General features: G+C 46.8%; 1 protein-coding gene across 1 annotated transcript in view; it reads left to right on the top strand.

Moving 5' to 3' along the window:
* Window positions 1-3,838: 3,838 nt before the first annotated feature.
* PRDX1 (peroxiredoxin 1) overlaps window positions 3,839-19,837 on the top strand; it is a 35,110-nt gene continuing 19,111 nt past the window's right edge. Inside the window, exon 1 of the mRNA XM_068239504.1 lies at window positions 3,839-3,945. Coding sequence (XP_068095605.1) covers window positions 3,865-3,945 — 81 coding nt within the window. The 5' untranslated portion in view covers window positions 3,839-3,864. The remainder of the gene's footprint in view (window positions 3,946-19,837) is intronic.

The following is a 19,837-nucleotide window of genomic DNA, read 5'->3' on the forward strand; positions in this document are numbered from 1 at the left end:
TTGTTCTGTCCTGCTGCGGTTAACACTTCTGCACTCTACTGCAGAGGGAGGGAGAGAAGCAGGGGCACTTCGGGCAACCAGCAAGCTGCCTTTCACTCACTTAGGGGTACACTGGCCATGCTCTGTGCCCCCTTACAGTTATGCACCCGGGGACATGTGTCCCCTATTGCCCACCCATAGCTACGCCTCTGCATGAGAGAGAGAGGTGTCCGAACACTCAGTGGATCGCACCTCACTGCATAGTCATAGACCAGTCACAGCGCCCATACTGACCCGTCCACTGCTGAAATTGCCTGCCCTTAAAGAGACTCAAGAGATGAACTAATGTAAAGCTCTGATACTTACCTGGGGCATCCTCCTGCCTCATAAACACGTCTAAGTCCCACCCCATCCTCCTGCGGTCTGCCGTTCAGCTGCAGTGAGCCCCAGGAACAGGCTCAGTGAATGTCAGTCTGGGTCTACTGCGCATGCGCAGACCTCTCACGCATGTGCAGCAGACATGGACTAACGTCACTGAGCCTGTTACTGGGGCTCACCATGGCTGAACGGCAGATCGCGGGAGGACGGCGTGGGACTTAGACGTGTTTATGGGGCGGGAGGAAGCCCCAGGTAAGTATCAGAGCTTTACTTTAGTTCATCTCTGGGTCTCTTTAAATGGGGTGGTGAGCATCAGAATTGGACAATGGGATAAAGATGATTTAACTGATATTTTTCCAAGTAGATGCAAAGTAGCTTGCAGTTTGTATGCAATTGCCTTTGAATTTGGCGAAGGCCAAAATAGGTTAGCACGCTGTGCCCAATATTCGCAGATATGCGCAGAGTGCTCCGGGCCACATGCTGCAGGTTGCAGGCGCAGTGATGCCCGTCTCAGAAGAGGGTGCTGGAGGGCATTTATAAGCATCAGAGGGGCAGAAAGGGGAACGGGTGGAGTGGTGGGCATCAGGACGACTACCCATACATGCCTGCCCCCCTCCCCTCCTCATTAATCCTATTGTCTTTGGCTCTTGTATCCTTTAATTCTTCAATAAGTCAGTCAACACATCAACCTGCCAATTGTTTCGGGCCTCGGAGGGTCCCCTTCATCAGAACAAAGTGCAGAAAAATGCTTTTGAATATGACTGCTGCAATTTCAGTATGCTTTTAAGCTGCAATCAAATTGACTGTCTGATTATGATTAGATGAATCATGTTTTTCCTTAGAAGAAGGCTGGGTGTGTGAGCATCATTTATCAGTGAAGTGTGCTGAAACAAGTCCAATCCATGGAATCCTCACCTCACAACTTACAGGACGGAGAGGATTGGCTGCTAATGTGCCAGATCCCACAGGACACCTCCAGAGGTCTTCCCCATACCCTGTTCCCCCTCTGAACCAAATTCTTGTCTTTGTTTTTACGACAGGGCTGGCACTACCTGTGTCAGTCTTCAGTGCTCTATATGAAGAGTGGCAAAATTAATTGCATTAGGTAAGGCAAGAGTATGCAAACTTTTTAGACCAAGGGCCATATCGTCGTCGTTGAGGTTGCTAGAGGGCTGAACTAGTGAAATTAAGTGCAATGTTTGCTGATTGTCCCTAGGTACTCAATGCCTATAATAGGCATTGTCCTCCTCTGTGCCACCTCTGTCTCCCTGTGCCTCTATTGTCCTCCTCTGTGCCACCTCTGTCTACCCGAGCCTCTAGTGTCCTCCTTTGTGCCACCTCTGTCTCCCTGTGCCTCCAGTGTCCTCCTCTGTGCCACCTTTGTCTACCTAAGCCTCCAGTGTCCTCCTCTGTGCCGCCTCTGTCTCCCTGTGCCTCCAGTGTCCTCCTCTGTGCCACCTCTGTCTCCCTGTGCCTCCAGTGTCCTCCTCTGTCTCCCTGTGCCTCCAATGTCCTCCTCTGTCTACCTGAGCCTCCAGTGTCCTCCTCTGTCTCCCTGTGCCTCCCGTGTCCTCCTCTGTGCCACCTCTGTCTCCCTGTGCCTCCAGCGTCCTCCTTTGTGCCAACTGTCTCCCTGTACCTCCAGTGTCCTCCTCTGTGCCACCTCTGTCTCCCTGTGCCTCCAGTGTCCTCCTCTGTGCCACCTCTGTCTCCCTGTGCCTCCAGCGTCCTCCTTTGTGCCAACTGTCTCCCTGTACCTCCAGTGTCCTCCTTTGTGCCACCTCTGTCTCCCTGTGCCTCCAGTGTCCTCCTCTGTGCCACCTCTGTCTCCCTGTGCCTCCAACGTCCTCCTTCGTGCCAACTGTCTCCTTGTACCTCCAGTGTCCTCATTTGTGCCACCTCTGTCTCCCTGTGCCTCCAGTGTCCTCCTGTGTACCTGACAGTAGATTAGGGGTGTACAATGACAGTCCAGGGAAATGGCAGAGCCATATTAGATTAGGGATGACAATACAGTACAGGGGAGTGACAGTAGGGGAGTAGCAGATGTACAGTAGATTAGGGATGCAGAGGACACTATGGGAGGATTGCACTGCAGGTTGACGATACAGTGGAGATTGCAGGGCAATAGCAGAGTGAAAGTAGACTAGGCATGCAAAGTGACAAAAAAAGGAGGGATTGAAGGGTAAAAGTAGACTAGGGAGTCACAGAGTGACAGTGCAGGAGGGTTGCAGAGTAATAGTGATTTTTTTTTAAGCTTTCTTGGCTCCTGTTGCATGCAACAGGAGTCCCGGGTAAGCAAGGCTATTAGCCCCATGCACGGAAAAAGCGTGAGTGCCCTAAAGCACCCCCACAAAACGTGCATAAGTAGCCACGGGCCCCACAATGCAGCAGGGCCCTTCCGGTTGTTCCCCGAAGGGAACCTTCCCCCTTTGCCTTCGGCTCAGGGGCTGGCATCCTCCAACACCCGAGGGGTTGGAGGATCCTGGAGTCCTCCTCCGAGGACCCCGACTGTATCCAGTGGTTACCCAAAGGGCCTGGCCATGTGGCAACCGTGTCCACATGGTCCGGGTGGCTCCCCCGAGAGGGAGCCGGGTGGGAACCGAAGTCCCCGGAGCCAGCAAGCTGGCCCCAACCTTGCGGCCGGAGTGATAAAAATTCCGCACTCTCCCTAGCCAAAAGGCCGGGGAGCTGCGTTAGTTGGCTATGCATATGGGCAGTACAGACCAAAGCACCCTACTTCCGCCTGAGATCTGCCACATCTCAGGTTTTTTCAGGTGCACCTGGAGCGCCACTTCCAGGGGCAGTACGCCTAAGCAAAGCCCTCAGCCATTCAGCCTCGACCATGGTATAGATCCATTCAATCAGCCTCTGCGAGGTACGACCAGAAGGGACACCCTGCCACAGTGCCATCCCTCCAGGTCCCCCCAAAAACCTCAAGAACAGATACTACATTTGATCTTAGCCAAAAGGCAGAGTAATAGTGATAGTAAACTAGAGAGGCTGAGTGACAGACAGTGCATGGGATTGCAGAGTAACAGTAAAAGGACAGTACATTTGGCAAGCAGGGTGATAATACAGGGAGATTTGCAAGGTAACAGTAGAGTGACAGTAAATTAGGGATGCGAGATGACACTGACAGTATAAAACAAGATTAGGAAGACGTTTAGCTAGGCAGGGCAGGACTGTGACAGTAGAGGGACAGAATATTGAAGGACAGAATATAGAGGGACAAGCATGGAAGATACTCTGCAGAGAAGGATGGATGGATGGATGGGTAGTAGAGGGAGGGAGGGAGGGAGGCGGAGCACAGCAGTGAATGTCATGGTGAGGAGATGCTCTGCGTGTATGGATGGAGGGAGGCGGTACCAGGCGGAGCAGAGCAGTGAGTGTCAGGGAAAGGGGATGCTCTGCAGTTATGGTTGGATGGAGGGAGGCGGTACCGGGCGGAGCACAGCAGTGTGTCAGGGAGAGTGGATGGATGCTCTGCAGTTATGGGAGGAGCTCTGTATGTTGCAGGATATAAGCAGTCAGAACGCTCCTCTCCTCCCCCTACATCTTCCGAACTCCTCTGACTGTGGTGCTGTGACTGTGAGTAACTTGCTACATTTCCTCTGCACGCCTATAACTCTCCCACACCTGCCCTGTCTGCATCTCATAACCTGCTGGGGTAACAAGAAGCCCAGAACTGAATGGGAACTATATACTGGATGTACTTTCTCTTTTCAGTGGCTGCTTCCGCTCAATGCTCGCACCCCGAATTTCCCCTAGCGCCCCTGTTCCAACTCTCCTGCCTGTCCCCAGCGCCCCTCTGCACCTGCCTGTCCCCCAGCGCCCATTTCACCTGCCTGGCTGCCCCCAGAACTCACAGTCGGCACAATAGTCGCTTTGTTCGCCCTGCGAGTCGGTTTATTTCTGCCTGCATTCCAGCACCCGGCCTGACCTTCCCTCGCTGTACACACTGAATGATGTCGGTACAAGAGGGGTTCAGGCTGCGGCCACCCCTTAACTTATCAATGAGGATTTGTCAGCTAGCTACAGAGGAGATGGCAATAGCTGGCTATAAAACTCTTGTGGCACTACAAGTGACAGCATGCGCATGCCTCGTCCAGTGATGTAGCATTAGCATACAAAGGTTCAGCATTCCTTGTCGTTTGTAAATTACTCAAATAAACTACTGGCCTCAGCATGCCCTGTGTTCTGTCAGTTCTAGCTGTCCTGTCAGTTGTGTATATAATTTTTTTTTTTTTTTTTTAATAGAACACTTGTTCTGTCAGTGAATGCTGCAGTACTGTCTTTTAAATTGGACACTGTAGAGATGGTAAACTTATTCAATTTAGTTTTTCTCCCAGGAAATAATTGTATATCTTCTTCTCAAAGTGTAGGGGGAAAAAAGTGCCCCATTTAGATACTTCCTTTAGTAGAAGGAAGACTCTGGATAGCTTCCTGTCCACCTCGCCTCCAACGATCCAGCCCTGGCTGGGACCGCCCAGAACCCCATTGATGGGCTTGTCGAGAGGTGCGTGTGGCTGCACTCCTGTCTGTGAACAAGCGCCGGCGTGTAAAATGGCATGGAGCCGCAAAGATTTCTGCGAGTCTGAGCAGCTGCGCGCGAGGTGTCATGTGCATTAGGCTCTATTCTCAATCACACATGCGGTAAGAGAATTTTTTTTTTTTTTTTTTTTTTACCGCTATATTACCGCATGTGATAAATTCCGCATTTTTTTCCACATTCCCAAAAAATGTTCCGCATGTTTCCCGCATGCGGGAACAATGCTTAAAAAAAATTAATTTGGGAAACGTGTGTAATTACATAGTAAATATGCGGGAAAAAAGTTGCATAAAGAAACTGGTCCAAAAAAAAAAATTAAAGTCCAGCAAACACAGCACTCAAGGCTCCAGACTCCATTTAAGTCAATGGGAAGCGAAATATATCACCAAGTACTAGTAGGTGATAAAAATTCGGTAGTTACGTCAGAAATAAGGCGCCTCCCTTTTTTTTTTTTTTTTTTGCGGAAACTACCGACTTTTGTGGACTTTTGCTGCATTTTTTACGCATGCGGGTAATTCATGTGTAAAATTTTACGCATGCGGTAATTTTCATGTGTAAACATTTGTGAATCTCAAGATGGTTTTTTTTCAGTCGAGAATTTGCCGCAAGTGCATTTCTGCATGCGGAAAATCATTGAGAATAGAGCCCATTTTGACCACGCTTCTTCAGACGGGAGCGCGGCCGCAAACTTCCCAAGGGTTCCACTGCTGGATCAGTGGCCTCAAGGAGGATTCTGGAGGCTCCAGAGGCTTCCCTTTTCCCAGGTCAGTATGTGATTTTCTCCATTGCAATTGAAAAAGTTCTGACGTTATTTGAAATAGAACTGTCAAAATTATTTTGCATATTTTCTTGCTTGCTGGTGGCTTAAAAGATATTGATAAGGTGTGAAAATATCACCTAGGAGGTAACTCAGGAGAAAAAGTGAATTGATTTGAGGCCGATGTGTATTGTCCACCATAAGTCTCCACGGTGGTGCTGAGCCAAGAACTCCTAGCAGCCTCTAGTAGAGATTTCCCTAAACGCTCTGCCAATATATATGTATGGAACAGATTCCCCTAGAGCGATTTGTGATTAGGGAAATTGCAATTGCAAGACATGCAGCATTTTGGGAGCATTTTCATTCTAATGTAATTGTATAGGAGCAGGGAAAACGCTCCCAAAATCGCTTGCAAAATGCTATTACAAATCGCTAACTATTTGTGCTTTCTAGTAGATCCCAACTAACTGTTGCAACTGAAATCAATTTTTTTCCAATAACACTCCAGGACAGGTACACATTGAGACTTGGCTCCTCCCAGGAACAGGAAATATCCTTCAGCCTCTCTATAAATTAAAGATGGACCCAGGGTCAGGCAGTATTGGATATTTCCTGGTCCAGGAACCAGGTCTCTCTATGTGTGCTCGCTGTCCCGGAGAGCCTGGGTGGCTAGGGATATGTTGGCACTGAAGCGGGCCTGGATATGATGGAGGTCCGTTTTCCCCTGTGGAGTACCTGTGGGTTTGTGCTTTGAAGCGTCGCTCCCAGTGGACTGTAGCCCTGTTGGTCGGCCTGGTTTGGAAAAGAAAGGTTCCGCTTCAGGAAGAGCTGCCCCGAGGACTCGTCATGCGGAGGCAGCGGCAAGGTGGAGGACGTCCGGAGGATGCACATAGCGGAGGCAGAGTGCGGAAGTCCTCCGGCCGTGACCTATGGAATTACTTCCGGGTCGCGTGACGTCACTACCTGTGCGCCGGATGAAGAGGGGTAGCCGCCCAGAGTTCTCCGCACACGGCGTCTCGCGCAGCAAGGAGAATGTCGGAAGTAGAGCAGGAACCAGGACGGGTAAGACTGCTCTGCGGAGATCTGGGCAGCGGTGGTGACCCTTGTGGGGGCGGAAAACCGTATGCGGCAAGGAAACTTTGATGGGCTGCAAAGAGTCTGTGGTATTGGTATACCGGGAAGCTGTTTTTGTGTTTGAAAGCAAGCTTCCTTATTGTCTTTTTTACATACTCTTGTGTACTGCAGGCTTGGATGGTTATTATGTTTATAAGAATATCCATATCAAAGCAAAGTGGTGTTTCATGTTTTTATGATAAACAAACAATTGCATATTTACTAATGTGCAACTAATGTTAATAATTAATGCACAAATTAAAAAAAAAAAAAAAAAAAGAAAAGTGTTAATATGTTAGATATAACATAGGCTTTAAGACAAGTTAGTTTGTTTCTCTTTGTGTTGTTTCAGGGCACTACAGCAAATGTACCTGACCCTGCAAAGCCCTCAAAACGGTGCCCTGTGTGCAATGTGAAAGTGAATCCTGCATCAACTAAATTATTATGCAAGGATTGCACTTATAAAGTTATGAAACATGAATCAGCGTCTCAGAGAGATATTCAAGCTCTGAGACAGGATTTAAAAGATACATTAAAAGAATTTAAAGCTACGTCGGTACCCCTTAAGCCCGACGCTCCGACACAAGCTGATCAACCCACTCAGCATAAAGAGTCTGAAATAGTAATCCCTAAAAAAGCTACTAGTAAAACAAACAGGCCTGTTATTGTTTCAGATGAAGAGGAAATTAGTGAGAATGAGGTTTCTGCAAGTTCTACAGAAGCACAGGAAATAGAAAACAAGCCTTCAAAATTTAAATTTCCTGTGGCAGAGACAGAAATGTTGTTATCAGCTATATATGAAGATTTAAATCTAAATAAGACTATTACTGAGACAGTGTCATTGCATGACAAATTGTACGAAGGCATGGAAAGCGCACAAGAGTTGAATTTCCCTGTACATCAATCTACCAAGAATCTAATAACAAACCAGTGGAAAAACCCTGATAAAAAACTATTTATGTCGAGAGGATTTAAAAGACGCTTTCCGTTCTCTGAGGAAGATTGTAAAATGTGGGACAAGAGTCCCAAATTAGACTCTGCTTTCTCACAAGTAAACAAGGATGATGAACTTGCGTTTGAAGATTTGGGCTATCTTAAAGATCAATCTGATAAAAAGATAGAGTATGCCCTAAAAAGATTATGGCCTGCTATTTGTGCAAATTTCAGACCATCCACTGCTACAACTTGTGTAGCGAGAATGCTAGCATTATGGATGCAGCAATTGGAAGATAATATTAATAAGGATATGCCAAAAGATCAGCTAATTAACTCAATGACAGTTATGCATAAAGCGGTAGCTTATATTATTGACGCAGCCTCGGAATCTATTAGATTAACAGCCAAGGCAGCAGGTATATCTAACGTGGCCAGACGTAATCTGTGGATCAAGACCTGGCATGGGAGTATGGCTTCAAAAAACAGAGTATGTGCTATTCCTGTAGTAGGAGATACTCTTTTTGGGCCAGAGTTAGATGAAGTCCTGGAAAGAACTGCCAACAAGAAAAAATCCTTTCCGAAAAAGAAACAGTTTAAAGCAGGAAAGAGATTTTTTCGTCAAAACAGGCAAACAGACAGACCTGATAACCAAAATAAAAGATGTACATGGTCCTTCAACAAGGATCAAAGGAAACCAGGGCCGAGTTTCAAAACCCCTATCACACAAAGCAAACAATGACGAATTGAAAGTGGGGGGAAGATTGGGATATTTCCTTCCACATTGGAAAACTATAACAAAGAGCCCTTTTATTTTAAATCTTATAAAAAGAGGTTATCATATTGCCTTTCAAACAAAACCGCCAAGAAAGTTTGTAGTGACCAAGCCGCTGAGCTTGCCTCAACATCAGACAGCATTAAAAGAAATTATTACAGATATGCTGGACAGACATGTGGTATCAGTAGTGCCAGTGACACAAAGAGGCGAAGGCTTCTACTCAAAGATTTTTCTGGTTCAGAAGCCTTCAGGAAAGTACAGAATAATTCTGAACCTAAAACCCATAAATCCATACATAAAATACGAAAAGTTCCGAATGGAATCAATTTACTCATTAAAGAACCTACTGATACCACATGGCTTCATGGCAAGCATAGATCTACAAGACGCATATTGGCATATACCAATAGAGCTAGAATCGCAAAAATTCCTAAGGTTTGCAGTGGAGATGGAGGGAAGAATTCAGCATCTCCAGTTCCGCTGCCTCCCATTTGGCATAACATCAGCCCCAAGAATTTTTACCAAAGTCATGGGAGAGCTGATAGGGGACATACACAGACAGGGTATTATCGTCATACCTTATCTAGACGACCTGTTAATAGTGGCAAGAACCTTAGTAGATCTAGAGGAACACAGACAGACTGTACTGAAACAGCTGCAGCAGGCAGGCTGGATTGTGAGCAAGGACAAGTCACAACTCACGCCAACACAGAACATTCTGTTCCTAGGATTCATTATAGACTCAGTACAACAGAGGATTCTTCTCCCACAGGAGAAAGTACAGAAGATAATGTCCGAGGTGGAAAAATTCAATACCTATCAGACAATAAAGATCAGACAGATTATGCAACTGCTAGGTCTTCTATCCTCGGTGGCACCGGCGATACAGTGGGCGCTGATGCACACACGAGTTCTACAATCATGGATGTTATCCAAGTGGAACAAACAACAAGACACTCTAGACAATACAGTGACAGTGGAACCACACATAAAAGACAGTCTAAGGTGGTGGCAGACATCGCAACATCTCACACAGGGCAGACTGTGGTCCATACCGATACAAAAAATCTTGACGACAGATGCAAGCCAATCAGGCTGGGGAGCCCATGTGAACAAGGTTCAAGTACAAGGACTATGGAATCACTCAATGGCAGAGCAGTCATCAAATTTCAGAGAGTTGATGGCAGTGAAAATGGCAATAATGAGCACGATGCATCTTCTAGAGTCATGTCACGTACAAGTTCAGTCAGACAACTCAACAGTAGTTTCATACCTAAATCGCCAGGGAGGAACCAGGTCCAAGAGGTTATTGTTCCTAACGCTGGAGATTCTAGAAATAGCAGAACACAATTTCCTCTCATTAACAGCAGTACATCTAAAAGGGGAATTGAATGTTCTAGCAGATCAGCTGAGCAGGGTGCAGACTACGAACACAGAATGGTCACTCAACCAGAAGTTGTTCGAACTGATAGTGAGCAAGTGGGGACAACCACACATAGACCTCTTTGCAAACAGGTCGAATCGGAAATGCAAACAATTCTATTCCCTAAATGTGATGGACAAACCAATGGCAATAGACGCCCTGGCTCAGAATTGGGATCAAAGCATACTCTATGCTTTCCCTCCACTGAATCTGATTCCCATAGTGCTCCAAAAATTGTTGAGATCACAGTGTCAAATGATATTGATTGCCCCAAACTGGCCCAGGAGATCGTGGTATCCACTTCTCCTGTCAATGCTTGCTACACAACCATGGGAAATACCGGTATCAGAGGATATGATACTGGTGCAGGGCCAAGCTGTAGTAAACCTGGAAAGATGGAAACTTACAGCGTGGTTTCTGAAAGGGCTGTCCTTGAGAGTAAAGGACTGTCAACCAGAGTAGTAAATACTTTACTAAAGAGTAGGAAAGAAAATACTCGCCTTATTTACCAGAAATACTGGAAAACTTTTATTTTATGGTTAGAAAAATCAAACTTCCAATCGACAGAAATGGCAACAATTTTAGAATTTCTGCAGGAGGGAGTGGAAAAAGGATTGGCCTTAAGCACTATTAAGGTTCAGATATCCGCGCTATCAGTTTATTTAGATAAGAAATTAGCACTAGATCCACTTATAATTAGATTTGTAAAATCAATTGAAAGAAATAGACCAATAACAGTAAGACAATTTCCTAAATGGGATCTGTCATTGGTCTTGCAGGCATTGACATCTAGCGAATTTGAGGAAGATTCTCTTAGAATGTGTACGCTAAAAACTGTGTTTTTAGTAGCGATCACGTCTGCTAGACGCATAAGTGAGCTCCAAGCTCTGTCACACAAAGAACCGTACTGTTCATTCTTTAATGATCGTGTTGTACTCCGAACAAGCCCTGAATTCCTACCAAAAGTAGGAGACATGTTCCATAGAACACAAGAGATAATTTTACCTTCTTTCTGTATGGATCCAAAAACAGAGAAGGAGACTAAACAACATAGATTGGATGTGCGGGAGAATTTATTAATCTACCTGGAAAAAGTCAAGGAATTCAGGAAGTCGGAATCATTATTCGTCAATTATGCAAGTAAATCCAAAGGATTAAAAGCATCCACAAAAACCATAGCCAAGTGGATCAAAGATTGCATCATAGAGTCATATAAGATCATGGGTAAAGAGCCTCCAGTGAACTTGAGGGCCCATTCCACCAGGGCAGCCGCAACTACGTGGGCTTACAGGGCAGGTACGTCACCATTGAACATCTGCAAGGCGGCAACCTGGAAGAACCTGGGAACCTTCATGAGGCACTATCGACTGGATCGGCTAACGGAGACCGATCAGGACTTCGGAAGAACTGTCCTAAGGGCAGTTAGCCCACCCTGAGGTTGGTGATTGATTTCTTGCTTATCATCTCAATGTGTACCTGTCCTGGAGTGTTATTGGAAAAACCAGGAGTTAGCTCACCTGGTAACGACATTTTTAGTAACACTCCAGGACAGGTGGGGGTACCCACCCCCATATATATCAAATATTGCATGATATACATGTTATGTTATATGTTTGAAAATGTAATATTAGGAGTTAGGTTTAGTATAGAGTTCCTGTTACTTGATATTATACTGCCTGACCCTGGGTCCATCTTTAATTTATAGAGAGGCTGAAGGATATTTCCTGTTCCTGGGAGGAGCCAAGTCTCAATGTGTACCTGTCCTGGAGTGTTACTAAAAATGTCGTTACCAGGTGAGCTAACTCCTGGTTTCAGCACTACCTGATAATTTTCCAATCCAATGGTCAACTGTTTGCCAAATCGGGCTGCTATAGTGGATGGCCACCTTAGCTTTACCTAGGTGATTCCAAAATCTGCCATAAGCTATCTGGGTATTTAGTAGTTCTTGTCCAAGTCCTATCCACAGAGCCATAAAAACCTGTTTACGGCAGCTTGCTCCCAGTCTTTCCTCCATCTACACCAGGTCCCTCCAGGAAGGCAAAGTCCCTGTGTGTTTCAAAAGGTCCACCATCATCCCTGTCCCCAAGAAGAAGGGAATCTCCGACCTGAACTACAGGCCCGTGGCACTAACATCTGTCATCATGAAAACCTTTGAGAGGCTGGTCCTGTCCCACCTTAAGCTTTCTACCTCGGCCCTACTGGGCCCGTTACAATTTGCGTATAGAGCGAACAGATCCACTGATGATGCCGTCAACCTCTGCCTGGAGCTTACAAACAACCACCTGGACAAACCAAACTCATACGTCAGAATCCTCCTGCTGGACTTCAGCTCAGCATTTAACACCATCTGCCCCCGCATACTCCAAAACAATCACATGGCACTGAATGTCCATCCCTCCCTTCACGTATGGATTACAGACTTCCTGACCAACAGGTCCCAAGCTGTCAAACTGGGGGATATCGCCTCTCATCCTAGGACAACAAACACAGGGGCCCCACAAGGCTGTGTCCTGTCACCGATCCTGCTCTCCCTCTATACGAACAACTGCAGATCCTCTGCGGTCTCGGTAAAAGTCATCAAATTCGCTGATACCACCATTGTGGGACTTATAACAAACAATGACGAGCAGGACTATCGCCGTGAGGTTGACAGAATTTGCCAGTGGTGTAAGGAGCACAGGCTGGTCCTCAATACAGCCAAGACTGTGGAGTTGATAGTGGACTTCAGGAAGCAGGCCCCACCCCATCGCCAATCTACATTGATGGCACAGAGGTTGAAAGAGTGGCTAGCGTCCGCCTTCTGGGCACTACCATCTCTAAGGACCTGAGATGGAAGGCAAACACTGCCTTGACCCAGAGGAAAGCCCAACAGAGGCTCTTTTTCCTCCGACAACTGAAGAAGTTTGCCATGGCTCAGGAGCTGCTGACGAACTTCTACACAGCCACCATTGAGTCCGTCCTCTGCTCATCCATCCTAGTCTGGTACGCTGGCTCCAACGACAGATACAAGCTCCAGAGGGTCATTAGATCGGCGGAGAGAATCATCGGTAGACCTCTCCCCTCTCTCAACCTCCTCCACAACTCCAGATTACGATCTAGAGCACTGAGGATTGCCAGCGACCCCTCACACCTGGGCCACCGCTTTTTCAGCCGGCTCCATTCAGGCCGCAGGTTTCGAGCCATTTACACCAGAACCTCGAGGCATAGAGACTCCTTCTTCCCCTCTGCCGTCAACCTCCTGAACTCCCTTCAGGCCATCCCATCTCTAGCGCTGTTCCCCCCCCCCCCCCCCCCCAATGTTGCTGACCTTTTGGACTGTCTAGTGGGAAACTGATTAAACCGCACCCTGCAGACTACCGTTACACCGCTGCACACTTAACTATTAATATGTACTAGGCCTGAACGATTTTAGGAAAAGATTGAATTGCACGATTTCTGTTAAAAATTGATTTCGATTCACTTTAACCGATTCCGGCCCGACGCAGTACAAATCTACTGCGGGCAGGGGGCGCTGCGGTCCTTACCGGACATATCTTCTACGTCCCATTGACCGCACGCCCCCGCCATTCCCGTCACGTTCAACCCGTCGAAATTCGCATGCTCTACCGCCTCTGACGGCAGAGCACTGTGAGCCGGGCAGGAGCAGTTTTCATTGGCTCCTGGCCCTGTCTTTCATGTAAGCAGCTCCCATTGGCTTACATGGGAAAACAGGGTCAGGAGCCAATGAAAGCGGCTCCTGACCTGCTGACATGACTCTTCCGTCATAGAGACGGAAGAGTCTGTATCCTGGGGGTCCCGGCGTGCGGCGGCAAGGTGCGGCGATTCGTCGGGATTGGACCAGCGGTCTCTGGTTCTTAGGTGCCGGGAGACCGCTGGTCCGAAAGTGGTTAAATCAAGCCTTAGCACTAAATTTACAATGAATAGAAAGGAAATAGGAAGGAATAGCACCTTAGCTTGCCCATAATAAAAGTGCCACACTGCAGCTTTGCAGACCACAGAAAGAATAGGTCACCGCAGTCAGTCACACCACAGCAGTCATCACCATTATCCCATTATCATGCTGACAAACTGCGCAAAAGAGGCAGAGGCGATACACAACTTGAAAGACGGGCGGAGTCTGCTGCCCATGACACCAAGTTTGATTGGCATGCATGTGGGCGGAGTCTGCTACCCGCCCACCCAACAAATAATGTGGAAGCGCTGAGAGGAGTGAGTCGCGAGTGACAGCCTGTGGGCGGACTTTGCCGCCCCTAATACAAAATAGTATTGTTAGCCTAGCATGGAGTGAGCCGTCCCCCAAGTGTGAGAGCCTGCAGGTGGGCGGAGTTTGACGCCCGTAGCACAACATGTGATTGACAGCCTGCTATGCGGCGCCCACCCAGCTAGTGATGTAGAGGTGCTGGGGTTAATGAGCCACTGCGAGTGAGAGCCTGTGGGCGGAGTTTGCCGTCCGCTCCGCTTATTGGCTGCACAGGCAGAAGTTGGGGGAGAGAGTGAGCAGCTTCAGTCATGGTAAGTGAAAGCACTAGCGCTGAGCTGCCACAAACCGCTGCTGCTGCACATAGCGGTAGAGGAGAATGCTGGGCTGACTGCAGAGGGGGATGAAAATCGCCGCCATGGTGATCACGGAATCGTCACTTCCGTGATCGCGATTTCGATCCAAAAACGGTTTATCGTTCAGGCCTAATATGTACCACTGATTATGTTGTATGATTGTATGACTATGCCCTTTTCTTATGTTGATACTGATTCTACTTTTCTCTCTGAGCAACTGAATGTGCCAAACCAATTCCGGGCACGACCCAGTCGTGCTTGGCGATTAAGATTTCTGATTCTGATATCAATCCATACCATGAGCCATATTAATCCATACCATGCACTGATGAGGAACAACCACTCTGTTTGCTGTTGGAGCTCTTAGCTCACAAGACACCAGCAGATGTGTGCCTTGCTATAAAGAGGTGATTTGCATATTGAGCAGTGTTGCATCTTGGGATATCTTTCTTGTACTATTGCAAATGCCTTCTAATCAGTGTCACAAACCTATGAAGTGTGTCAGACTATGGCTGAGGTGCTTGACAGTTTTGCAAAACAGATCTGAGCAAGCTGACAGCAGCACTACAGAAAATATTTCCAGCATTTCACGATGTGCTTGACTTTGCAAAACTCTTATCAATCCAGGGGTAGCATTGTTTTTGGACTTCTTCTGAGCTTAATATGAAAATGGATATGTCTGGAGTTCAACTTTAACATGAACCTGCTGCCCTATAAAGGGGCCTCTGCGTTCCTGCGTGGCAGATCCTGTGTGGAAGATAAGCCTTAATCTTTTGTGAACTTAACCTCCTCGTGTTACTGGCCCATCACTCCTTGCTCATTATTTGTGGTGTCCAGGGGCAGGAATGGTGCTGCCCTTTGGAACCCAGAGATGGTTTTGATCCTGACTGTGTAGAGGTAAATGAGCCCTCACTGTCCCAAAGTTCAAGTTAATTAATGACTTAAATCTTCTGGTATTTACACCACCTGCAGAAATTACTTAATCTGAATCTTTACATCTCTCCAGTGGACTTGCAGAGCTGCAGAGGAGTGTATCCAGTGGTGCTCCTCTGCTATGAAGTCCTGCTGTCTATTGCCCATACGTGTCTCCTACTGCTGGTGTTCTTGGACAAACGAATTCAAGCTTTCCTGATGGCTGTCCTATTTCTTCAAATAGTACATCAGCATACATAGACAGACATGCTGGTCACCATTGTGGACATCACATGTAGGGAACTCCTCTCCTTTAGTTTTGGTCACCTCTAAAATGGAAGACCCATATAACCTAAACCATGTATTAAATGCCGTGCTTGTTTACTGGTATTGTGCAGATGGATGCCAAATGAATGAAAACTGTAGTTCGGCAATCCATGGTGTCATGGACGGTTGCGGGGCCGCAGGCGCGTCCTGGAACTGCCCGTGAAGAAAAAGCGATCGCACTCAATTCCCTGCATCGATTGCGCTTCAGATCAATAGAACCAAGATTTGATGTGTAGTATCCCTCTGCCTAGGAACAGCTGGGGGATCTGTCTTAGCTGAGTGGAAGCCTGGGGGGGAGGTGTTAATTAGCTTGGACATCTTCCCTGTGGAAGGCACAATTCCCCTTTCTGTTCTGGGAACCAGGTGACACCTAGCTGATCTCATGTAGATGTTAATTAACCAAAGCGTGATCAGGATGCCTAGGTGCAGCCAGGCAGGCTACGAATCCTCGGGAGGTCTTGACACCTTGCTCTCTGGTAAAGATCAAAAGGAAGTCAACTTTTAGCAGCTAGAACACATCCTGAATAACCTGAGTCTCATAGCATAATCCATAACTTCCCAGATCTGTCATATTTCTGGGGTTCCTGAGATGGCAGCTTCGCCAAACGTGGGGGAAGTGTAGCATGAGTCCCGATGCTGGTTCTGAGGAAGTTTCAGAACATTCTGCGGTAAGGACTGCCAGTTAGGCAGTTTGAAAGTGCCCTGATGATACCACAGGGGTCCCACCCCTCATGTCTGGTATCAGGGCGCTGGGTAAATCGAGATAGACCTGAAAATGTTAATAAATCTGCCCTGACCTGTACGGTTCTGTGAGATAGAGCCCATATATGGGTAGATATGATTTCTGGTCCCCAGGACAAGGGGAGGGCTCATCTCATCTTCTAAGGGGGTGTGTGGCTCCCCGCCCTCACTCCCTCCTACTGAATCAGGGGCATAAGAATGGCAGAGGACCCAAACTCAGTGTCCTCCACCCTGAAACATCTTGAACTCATCTGTGCCAGCTTGAGGATATGCTGGCATCCACCTGGTCTGAACTCTGGACTTTGATTGAAACCAGGAACTTTACAAGTTTTCCCACTAAAGGACATCTTTCCAGGAACTAAGTCTTTTTCTCCCTTCTTTTATTTTTTTTTTATACTGGCTATTACTGTTTTAATAATTGTTGATTTTAATAATTGTCTGTATATATTTATTTATATTGCGTGAATAAACTACTTTCTCCAAGTCATTCACTGTCCGCTACCCTGCTTATCAGCACACACAGAACTGATCCCGGGTCTCTGAAGATACGCTACTGTTTGTTTGTTGTTGGCTAGACAGAATACCGTGTGTTTAACCGTTTTATTCGCAGGACTAGTCAGTCAGTAAATCGGGTCCACTGGCCCATACCAGTGGTGGTGGCAGATACCGTGGAATCGTGTGTGTACGTTGTAATTACCCGTATCTCACAGGCGCCCTCGTGGTTTGTCTGCGACTATCTCTTAACGGTTCCGGCGCATTGACTGCGACCAGAGTTCGCACGATCCGTGCGCTGGCACCGTTTAGAAGGCTAAGTGCGGTCAGACCACTAGGGCTCCTGTGACACATGGGTATTGGTCATTGTAAACTATTATGGAATCGCAGCTTAGACCTGGTTTTGGGTGGGATTGGGGAAAGGCTAGCACTTGTGTAAAATGTATTGTTGGCTGTAGAGGAAAACACCATTAAAGTGAATCTCCAGACTAAAAATGTAATCAGTAGCACTGAAAAGACTTGGGGCCTGATTCACAAAGCGGTGCTAACAGTTAGCACGCTGGTGAAAAGCCCTTTATCATGCATAAACTCAGTTTAGACATAAGTTTAAGCGCCAACTGGGTTAGCACCGCAGTGCACAGCTGATCAAGTTTTGCGCTAGCAAAGTCTGGTGCATTTCGCATAGAGTTTAATGGCGCTGCTTTGCGTGTGGGACTTTGCGTGTGATCTAAACTTATCACGCCTAAACTGGCTTTTCACCAGCGTGGTGCAATGGTTATCATGCCTAAAGTCTCTAACTGGGTTAGCACCGCCCTTGGTGTTTCACAGTTTCACAGCATCAGAACTTTGTTTTTCTTACCCAAGCCTCATTTTTAGCTGCACAGAAGAAAACTGCCTGGGCACTTTCCCCCACTGCTGTACAAAGCAAGATGGGATTTCTTTTTATTTATATATTTTATTATTTTTAATTCAAATTGAGATTTGAAGCCTAGCACGTGCAGCTGGGAGGAGTGATCAGGACACAGGGCAGTTGAAACTGTCTCCTGCTCCCTGTCACCTCCTTTCAACCAAAAAGATGGTTGCCCCATGAAATCGCAAACATTAGACTGTTTTAAAACTGGGTGGGTAAGAGAATATATTAGCTATCCATTTTTAATTAGCATAATGTAACTTAATGAGTTTATTTAGGCTGAAGTTCCCCTTAAGTTTCATCAGACTGGGGGCCATATGCAATTACATTTTTCTCCTGAGTTTTCTCCAAAGTTATGATTTTTAATCGCCAATTTAAATTAACTTTTTAGCACTTGGCAATGGAAAAAGTACCAAAAAGTAGGTGGAAAATAACTGTCACAATAATTTTGAGTATTCGTTTGATTACTAGTGGTGTAAAAAGCATTTTATTTACAAGTTGAGAAAATATCACCTAGGAGAAAACTCAGGTGAAAAAGTGAATTGCATATGGGCCTGGGTATCAATTAAGTAGAACTGTTATACTTACCAGGATCCCTGTCTTTGTTGACATTAGAGCAATCTTATACTGTGGGATTAGTTTAATTCACTAGCTGTCTTGAGAGGACGTCAGGATTTGTGCTCCAAATCTTTAGATAGGTTTGATGCAATGAATGTTTGCAGCATGCATGTTACAGGGCTAAAGTTGGGACAGCTGTGCTACGAATACTGGTGTACCTCTGTGCGGCCCTGAATCCTGATATTTATCAGGCGCCCAATTTTCCACTCCTCGATGATAATTACAATGGGCCCCTATGGCAGCACCCAATAAGTGACCTTTTTGCCGGCGTGAGACTGTTAAGATTAAGGCATGCGGGAGAAAGGGTTAGCTGTGGGGTGAGGGTCTTACTTTTGAAGGGGGAGGGGGGGGGGGGTTGTGGGGCTAGTTAAGGTTAGGTATTGCGAAGAAAGGATTGGAATGGGGGGGGGGGGGTGCGGTGGTGGAGAGAGTTTAAAATTAGGTGGGGGATGGGAAGGGTTAGCCGGAGGGGCGGGGGTAGGGTTATGCGGTAGCAGAGAAGATTAAGGCTAGGTGTGAGGCAGGAAGGGATAAGCTTAGAAATGGGTGGTGGGGAGTTAAGGTTAGCAATTGAGGGGGGGGAGGGGATTGTGGCAGAGACTGTTGAGGTTAGACAGGGGGGGGGTGTGTGTGTGTGTGTGTAAGGTTAGGCATCGGTAGTCAGTAGTTTGACACACACGGCTGTAGGCATAGCAGTGGTTTTTGTATGACTGAATTCTGTAAAAGCATCTGTATGAACATTTGCATGGGAGTGTGTGAAGGGTTCAATGACTATTTTGTTGCACTGTGAACTAGAACTTGGAGCAAACCTTTTTTAGAGTTTTGGCTGCACCAGGGCATACATGCAGTCATCTGTTGGGTATCATTTGGGCTGGGCCTGCAGTCATTAATGAGGTGGGGTGGACTATGAGGCGAGGAGAGTTGTCATGCTGGAATGTGACTCTTGTGCTGGAGAGTGACAGGTGTGACACCAGCAACCTTTGCACACCTTTCTAATATACTGATAGAGGCTAAATCAGGATGGGATGATGTTACTCCCAATCTCTGTGCGTCACCAGACCATTTATCTGACTGCTCAGCCGTTTGTGGGGAATCCCTATAATTTGATACACTTATCTTGTTCAGCAGGCTGTAAGTCTAGTCATGTGACTGACATATAAATATGTGTATGGCTATCTATCTCAGGCTCTTTTAACCGGGTGCTCCACCCGGCTAGTTTTGGTGAGCATCCGGCTGTTATCGGCTCAACTCCACCTCTGCTGTAAGCAGAAATGTGCAGAGAAGCACCAGCCATGCATTCTTTCATCTCGACCCACCCGGCTACTATTTCATGCCACCCGGCTGGAAAAAAATTCTGGGGAGAACACTGTATG

This window comes from Hyperolius riggenbachi, chromosome 6, assembly GCF_040937935.1.
Source record: "Hyperolius riggenbachi isolate aHypRig1 chromosome 6, aHypRig1.pri, whole genome shotgun sequence".
In the NCBI taxonomy this organism is placed as follows: domain Eukaryota; kingdom Metazoa; phylum Chordata; class Amphibia; order Anura; family Hyperoliidae; genus Hyperolius; species Hyperolius riggenbachi.